The sequence below is a fragment of the Cupressus sempervirens genome, chromosome 3, assembly GCF_028749045.1.
Source record: "Cupressus sempervirens isolate cs-2001-9-10 chromosome 3, ASM2874904v1, whole genome shotgun sequence".
Lineage (NCBI taxonomy): Eukaryota > Viridiplantae > Streptophyta > Pinopsida > Cupressales > Cupressaceae > Cupressus > Cupressus sempervirens.
In genome coordinates, this window is record NC_143120.1 from 1120286140 (window position 1) to 1120295190 (window position 9051).

General features: G+C 36.7%; 1 protein-coding gene across 1 annotated transcript; it reads left to right on the forward strand.

Moving 5' to 3' along the window:
- Positions 1 to 630: 630 nt before the first annotated feature.
- LOC149570736 (aspartic proteinase nepenthesin-2-like) lies at positions 631 to 2145 on the forward strand. Its single transcript, XM_089817266.1, has one exon. The coding sequence runs from the start codon at positions 631 to 633 to the stop codon at positions 2143 to 2145; it is 1515 nt and encodes a 504-aa protein (XP_089673392.1).
- Positions 2146 to 9051: the final 6906 nt, after the last annotated feature.

The following is a 9051-nucleotide window of genomic DNA, read 5'->3' on the forward strand; positions in this document are numbered from 1 at the left end:
TTGAGATGATGAAATTCCTCAACCCCTCCTTGTCTCCACTTATCTGAGAGATATTTAATTTTAAAGTTTTCTAGAAAAAGTTCTCTTAAGATCTTTGTCAGAAATGGGAAATACTAAAAAAAAAGAGAAGTGATGATATTGGACACTTGATTGAAAATTGAAATTAAGAAAATTAAAATTAAAATTTGAGTGTCTACATAACAAGCCACATGAACCACAAAATTTATGGTGCACACCTGTTATTCTACATAACTTCTAATTTAAATTGTGCGAATGCATTTCCTTTAGATTATAATCCATTATAGAAAGCAAGACAAAGACAAAAGAGTTTGATAGTTGTTCAAGAGGTTGTAATAGCCGGCACCAAATCCGAAATCACATCGCAGGGATGATCCCAAGGAGACACCGGTGTAGACCGGCGTAGCTGTTGCATGCATGTCTTTCTCGGCAGCTCCGGAAAGACATACTTCCAATCGACGTTATCCACATCCAACATACTAACCAGCAAATAGAAAAATCAAGCTGGAACACCCAAAACAACAATCCTTATAAATTCTAATCTTCCTCACCCTGCCAAATAAGCCCAACTGATTGAGCCCTGCAAGTTATCCATCCCCACACAGCTCTGCAATGGCTGCTGCATATTTCAAGAACAATGTTGCCTTCTCATTGGCAATTCTCATGATGATTGTGATGATGAACTGGCAAGCAAACGCCTTGCGAGCAAACATGAAGCGCTTAGACAGCAACCCAATGTCTTCCTCCCAGAGTCTCCGCGCTGCTGTTCTCAGAAGCAACACAAGGCTGAGAAAAATAGCAACATCGCTAGAAGCCTTGATGCCCATGGACACGAACGTCGACGCTCCTCTTCACCGGGGTAACAATGTGGGGGAGTTCGTGATAACAATGGCCGTCGGAACACCGCCGCTCAAAATGGTCGCAATGCTGGACACGGGAAGCGATCTCATCTGGACACAATGCAAACCCTGCAACAACTGCTATTCTCAGCCACACCCAATTTTCAACCCCGCCATGTCCACAACATACGGCAAAATCCCATGCAACTCCTCCCTCTGCGCCGCCCTTCCACGCAAAACATGCTCGCAAGACTGCGAATACCTCTACTCCTACAGCAACGTCACCAACACGACGGGGATCTTGTCAAACGAGACTCTCACTATGTGGGACACAAACGGGAACCAGCAGTCATTCCCGGGGATCACATTCGGCTGCAGCTACAACACCCCGAGTGGAGACGGTGCCTTTTCTGAGGCGGACGGTGTGTTTGGACTCGGGCGAGGAAGCTTATCTTTCGTTTCTCAGTTGGGTTCCACCGTGGGTTCTCGGTTCTCTTACTGCCTCACTTCTTTCACCGACGACTCGCCCTCCGACACGAGCCCTATTCTCTTCGGCAGCGCGGCCAATTTGACGGAAACCATAGGAGTCCAATCCACGCCCATGATTGAGAACATAATACGAAAGGATCTCAACAACTTGTACTATATGTCGCTCAAGTCAATCAATGTGGGAAACCAGAGGACCTCTTTTCTGGATGGAGAGTTCGACATTGGAGCAGATGGGAGTGGAGGTTTCATCATCGACTCCGGCTCAGCTCTCTCGTACCTCAAACCCGCGGCTTTCGGTGAAGTTGCTGAGGCCATTGATAATGCTGTGAACTTTAGTCGAGCAGATGGGTCTAGCTATGGGTTCAGCCTTTGCTATCACGTTCCTCAAGGTAATGCAATCACAGATTTTCCTAGTATTACATTCGTTTTCCAGGGCGATGCGGAGTACGTGGTTGATCAGAAACATAACTTCCGTATGGTGGACGAGACCGCCGGGTTGGCCTGCGCGCTGATTTTGGAAATGGGCGAGTCCATGGCTGCTGTTTCGCCGTCTATTCTGGGAAACTATCAACAGCAGAATTATCATATCTTGTATGACAATGCCAACAAGATGATCTCTTTTGTTCGGGCGTCTTGTGCGAGCTTGGCTCAACCTGCGTTCAACCAGACGTTTGATGATGCGCAGTCGCCTAAACCTGCGAATTCCGGTGCGCGTGGTTGGTCGGCCTCGATGGTGTCGTTTCAGTTGATCGTGGCTCTTGTTGTCGTCTACGTTTCCGTTCTGGGGGTTCGCTTGTAATTGCCGAGCACAGCACTCCCATTGAATCCATTCGTCCTATTTTACTTGTTGCAAACGTCATTTGAATTTGTATTACTTATTTGAATAATGCCCATCTTGTATGATGGACTGAGAAAACTATTCTATTATTGAGATTTTATAAAATTGAAATCTTTTTCTATCTGTGTTTATATGATGACTTGTACTCTATTGTTGGGGGTAATGATGAAAACAATTGTTGAGATATTATTGATATTTTAATTAAACATGTATTTCTTTCTTTTTAATGGTTTATTATCATTATTTGTGGTGATTAATTATTAATCGTTAAGTTTGAATGGGTTCAAACCAAAGACCTGTCAAATAAGAAGCTCATAGATGATTTGCACTTTATATTTTTTAAAATTAATTATGTAACAGTTTTTATGATGAGTTGTAGGATAATGGACAAAACTATTGTTGAGATTTTATGGAACAAAATTGTTTTTAATTATATTAATGGTATCTGTTTTTATTAGTTGTTGTATTTTGTTTAATTGTGAACATAATTTATATAGTCTAGAGATATTTTGATATGTTAAAAAGTTAATTATTGTTTGTAAATAATATAAAGTAATACAATATTAGTTTATATTATAATGTACTTTATATGATGTATGTGATGTGATTCATCTATATAAAAAATTACAAATTTTACAAATTTAGAAACATTTTGAAAAAGGATTGGAAACAATTAATATTTTGGAATTGTCCTCCTTTTACTTAGGTTACTTAAGGAATTGAATTAACACTTCTTCAATTTATAATAGATTGTATAAATAGACTAATTGACTTTTGAAGTTCTTGTTGTTTCAGTTTAAAAAATATTGTTATATTTACTTACATAACATTGTTGCAAACAATAGTTCATGTATATTAGGTATTATAAGATCATGAAATGAAAGCATAAAGTTGTATATGACAAAAAAATTTATATTTTATAATGAGGGGGAAAAAATTGGAAAACTTACATACAAGTAACTTACTTCAATAGATTTGACTTTTTTTAATTCATGAGTTGAATTCGTCTAAATCATGTGATCACATGTGGTGTCTAATTCTAATTATTTATGACACAAATAAGTATTTTAGTACAATGTAAGAATATTAGTAGATGTGTGATAGAAAAATGTCATTGTTAGTTCTAATATTTTTAATATTAAAAAGTAGCCAAAATGAGGGCTGACCCAAAGATTAAAAAAACTCAACCATAAGTCATTACCATCATATTAACCCTTCCTTAATATCAAAAACCCACAAACTAACATATTTCTATATCTAAAACTATTACAATTTGAAGTTAACAAATTATCATAATTACATATAAACTTGCCCCAATTTAAGTTTTTTGACATAAATGAAGTCCTGTAAATTATAAATATAAAAGCACAAAAAACAAAAGACAAGGAACCAAGTGCTAACTCTCCTTCTTATGTTTATCTAGGTTCTCTAGTAAGAGCTACAACTACTTGTATGTCAGGAAGCTATAGAGAGAGTGAGTAGTCTCCATGTCCTTAGCATTATTAAGCTCCTCATTTCCATTCTAAAGAAGATGGAGGGTAGTGGCCACAAAATGCATGACAAGAATTGAGAAATTGGTCACCCTATCAAACTAGTCTTCCAAATCCTCATTTTTCTCAATTAAGGTAGTGATATTTTTCTCCAAACTAGAAACATCATCCTTCATTATGCATGTTTATGAATTGTTTCCTCAGGAATGATATTATTACCCTTTTGGTTTTCTAATTGACATATGAATTTTTTCTCATGTTTCAAGGAGTTTTATGGAGATAGATTAGTTATGAAAGAACTAAACTTGACCTTCCTTGCTTTGACACCTAAGAAAATGTGTGCAGATGCCATTGACTAGTTTAGGCCTACCAATCTTTGCAAATTTGCTCTTACAAGATTATGTCTAAAGTGTTAACTTGCAAAATATTGAGAACTCTCCTAGGGATTATCTTTATCTAGCAAAATAGTTCTGTCCCTGGCAAGAATATTTTGGATTCTATCATTGTGGTCCATGAAAATGTGCACTCCCTAATCAAATCTAAGAAACAAGTTTTCCTTATGAAGATAGATGTTTCCAAGGCTTATGATAGAGTGGATTGGAATTTTAGGTTCTTGAAGCCTTTGGATTTGGTAATCTTTGCATCTAGATAATTTACCAACTAATTTCCACTTTGTCTTTTGTTGTGGTGGGCAATGATGTTTCTTCTAAGTTCTTTTAGATATCTTACGGTTTAAGGTAGGGTGATTCCATTTCCACTTATCCTTTTCTCTATTCCTGTTGAGTGTCTAGGAAGATACTTATCCAACTTGGGTTTTCAAGGTTTGATCCATGGTCTCAATCCTCCTTCTCACCCTCAATCTTGTATGCATGAGCAATTTGTGGATGATACCATTATGAATGGTGAGGCTACCATTCGGGAAACTAAAATTATGAAATATGATCTAAATGTTTATTCTTTAGCTACACATCAACTGATCAATTGGGGTAAATTTTCTCTATTCTTCCATAATACCCCCTGTATATGAGCAATGTTAGTATGCTAATAGAAACCAAATTTAAATAAAGCTTCTACAAACTAAACAAAATTCATAAACTTCAAGATAGACTAAGATGAACTCTCAATTGAGAATATGAGCCATTAATGGGCTCTCTCAATGAGAAGCTCTCTTGTTGAGTAGCTTTGTCTAAATAGGTAGTATGTATGCTCAATATGCTTCCAAAGGCTTCAATGGATGATTGTGGATTTTTGGTGTGGATAGATGGCTTTAGTATGGATTTGGCTCTCAAAATAGCATTATAACTTTACTTCATGGATTGTGTTATTTTGCAAAGGGGAAGGATCCAATTTATAGGCAAGAGGCTTGAGGGATTGAGGGCTAAGATGCAAGGATGGGAAAAAGCTCATGGAGGGCTCAGATTGCATGAGAAGAGAGCACATGGATTGTGCTTCCTAATAGCCAATCAAGGAGTGACACATGTCACATGGTGAGAGGATGGAGGAAAGGGGAAGGATGAGTCAACAAAGGAGGCTCAAGGGATAAAATCTTCATAAAGACCCTCATAATGACTTGTAAGAGCAATAAAAGGGCTTGTAAGAGTCATTTATGACCTAGTGGACTTCATAAAGTTTTATGGTTGAGATATTTTGAGGGTGATGAGAGAAATTTCGACTTGGACTTGATTAGGAGGGTTTTAAGCTTGCTTAGGCTTGTGAAAATGATTAGAGGATGAATTAGGATGGTTTAGGATTAGCTTAAGGATAGGCAAGTGGATGGCATTTAATGAGGGTGGGTGAAGGAGGAGATATTTGTTAACTTTGGCTTGGGTTAGTAAGTTTTAACCCATGTTTAGGGAATGTGACAAGGTTAGGAGGGGATTAGGATTAGGTTTAAAGACATCTTCTAGAAGAGTCTAGGATTTGGATGAGGATGAAGACTTTCTAGAAGAGTCTAGAATTTCCTAGGATGAGGATGAAGACTTTCTAGAAGAGTCTAGAACTTCTTAGGATGAGGATAAATTAGATTTTTAGGAAATAAATAAAGTTTTATTTATTTCAAGGGTTTGGGTTGAGGAGATATTTATTAAAACTTTTTTAATAAACATGAGGATTAATATTTAATCTTAATTAAATATTTTGAGTTGGGATTAGGGGTAGAAAATGATGGGATTAGCCTTTAATCAAAATTAAAGAAGGATTAGAAGATTTTGGAAGAGGTTAGTGGTCTTAAGGAAATTGGCTAAGTTTTGGGCAAAAAATAAATAAATAATTTATTTTGGGATTTTTGGTCAATTTATTAATTAAATAATTAATAAATAAGGAAATAATGTTTAAATAAGATTTAAACATTTTTGGGAGGGATTCCTTAATTAAATATTTTTAATTAAGATAAAGGAATTTAATGGCATAAAAATAAATAAATTAATTAAATAAATAATTAATTAATAAATGATGATGTCATCAGGAATTTTTTAGAAAATAAAAATACTTTATTTTCTAAAGGTTTTTTAGGTGTCTACATTTTGCCCCTCTTTGATGTGATGCCGCAAGTGGCATGACATCAAAGATAAGAAAATAAGATGCCCAAGGCTAGAGCAGAAGAGGAGAGAATGGACTATGAGATGCCCCCTCAAGAAGGCAACGGGGAGAGAAAGTGAGGCTCGATGGCTTCTTGAAAAATACAAGAATCTGGGATGAGCAAGGAGACTCAGATTGGTTTAAGAGAAGAGGTTTAGTTAGCGCAAACTCTCACTACGGGAGAATGATAAAGGGAGAATCAGAGGCACAAGGGGAAGCAAGCTTAAGATCTTAGGGATTGCAGAGAATGAAGGAGCGGAGCGCTATAAAAGGAATCCAGGATGGGGAGATGGATGAGGGGATTAAAAAGCTCATGCAACAGGATTTCAAAGAGTCAAATTGGCGGAAGATGGGTTTCAAAGATCCCTAGGACTAGGATTGTGGATCTCGAAAGATGAGGCTTGGTGGATTGATTTGGATTGGTGGATCCCTAAGACTAGGATTGTGGATCCCTAAAGCTAAGAGTGATGAGTGATTCAAAGAGATACTGATGCATAAGCTGGGGTAGGAGAGACGAATGCTGGATATGGATGGGGGATAATGGAGATGAAGGAAAACCATTGAAGCTTTTTGAGCGGGGGGATACTTCAAAGAGAAGTACCACCATGTAGTTGAGCACTAGATTTGCTATAAGACTATTGGTTAATTGCCAAGGTTACCAAGAACATCAAGGCCTTTTCACCAACTGTCCAAAGGACTGACAGACTGACTCAAAACAAACATGCAAGGATTGCCCTAGCATCACACATGAGTCCAAGAGGAAGCAATGTGGAACCGACACTGGGTAACCCAGAAGCAGAAAAGAAAAACAAACAAAAGACATGATTAAGACCTTACGCTCTAATTGCCCCATTCGCAGCATACCATGATATGGAAGATCGTAGCAACCTTGAGGAGGGAACAAGGAGATTGCTTGGAAAAGATACTTCAAGACCCAAAAGGGAAGATCCCAAAAAAGAAAGTGAAAATCCAAAAGAGAGTCGCTTGCCAACGAGATGGGTAGGACAAGGTACTAACGGACCAAGATCAAACATGAGGAAAGCTATATCCTGCAAGGACCTATCAGAGAGCACCGAAGCTGGTGGATTTGGATGAGTGATGCGTCTGGCAAGCTGAACTAAGAAAGATAACACTTTGGTGACAGGAAATCTAGCTAAAGGATGCATTGGAATAGCTAACCAAGATGTGCGATGGGTGCAAAATGTTGATCAAGGATGAACTGACACAAACGCTGGATAGATACAATGGTACTAAGCTAAAGAGAATGTACAAGCTGATGAACCAAGATATTTACAAGCTGATCCTACCTAAGTCTTCCTCTCTTCCTTAATTTGCCAAAATATTTCTAGAAATTCTTGATGGATAAATTTAACTACAAACTGGTTAGATGGAAAGGGGGTCTTTCTTAGTCAAGCTAGATTGGTTACTTTGATAAAAATCTTCCTGCAAAATATTCCAACCTATGCCCTTAGCCTCTTCAAGTTCTTAGGAAAATTCGCAAATTTGATTGAAAGAACTCAAAAGAACATTTTATGGTATGGGGTGGAAGATAGAAGAATGATGATTCTCATTACTTGGAACTAGTTATGTAAACCTAAGGATGGAGGTATTAGTATCTGGTCTATCAAACATATGAACAAAACCATGTTAACTAAACAAATTTAGAGAATCAATGCTGAGGAAAACAAATGGGATCTCATCTTGAAGAGAAAATATTCATTTTCTTACCCTTCATTAGGGGATTTTCTAAATTAGTTGAGTGTTGAAAGTGGCTCCTATATTTGGAGATCCATTGAGAATTATAAATATATTGCCAAAATGGGAGCTAGGTGAAAACTGGGAAATGAAAGAAGGATTAGATTTTGGGAGGATAGTTGATTGGTGGAGGAATCTCTTGTTGACAAGATTGATATGTTCATTGATATTATAGACTAGTGTAAAATTATCTATGGTTTTCAAGTCTCAAACTACTATATAAATGGTAGTTAGGCCAATCTTCAGCTTGTCAGTCCAAATCTTAAGAATATTTGACTAAACCTTAATTCTTGGAATATAAAAGGTAAAGTTCAAGACTCTATAATTTGGGGAAATAATCCAAATTGAGCTTATTTAGTGGCATCTAGTATGCCTATATTCAATCCTTATAGTGTCACTCCTTTTTGTGTTTCCTACTGGATAAAGGGTATCATCCTAGAAGTGGGAATTTTTTACTAGATCATGATCCATAATAAGATTCTTACCCTAGACAATATTTGTAAGAGAGGGTTTTATATAGTTTGTAAGAATTTGGTATAGCTATAATACCATGTAAGAATTTTCTTAAGGCAATAATTCAACACCAAGATCAAGAAGCTCAACAGATAGCACAAGAGAGACTAATGATGATCAAATGAGAATGGATATCAAATGATTGGATATGAGATAATTGAATAATTGGATATGAGATGAATACACACTATAAATGCCTTTTATATAAAGGCAACTAGAATGATTAGCAGTCAACAAAGAGATAAGGATTTCAACTCAGCACATGTCCATCAAGAGTGGATTATCCTCCATTGAGCACAGGAGTTTATGCAATGATGAGAGAATAAGTTTACATAGGTGTATCTCATAAAGAGATGTTGTAGACACCATGTCCTCAAATAAATTGTTAACTCTTGTGTTGTCAACAAGACAACTAATATGTCTATGCATATTCCTAAGTGTTTACATGACAACTAATATAAAAATGCATTATTCTAAGTAAACTTAAGTAAAGTGTAATAATAATTAATTATTTACACTAACACCCCCCCTT

Coding starts and splice junctions, on each gene's coding strand:
- LOC149570736 (XM_089817266.1), top strand. CDS start 631: ATGGCTGCTGCATATTTCAAGAACAATGTTGCCTTCTCATTGGCAATT.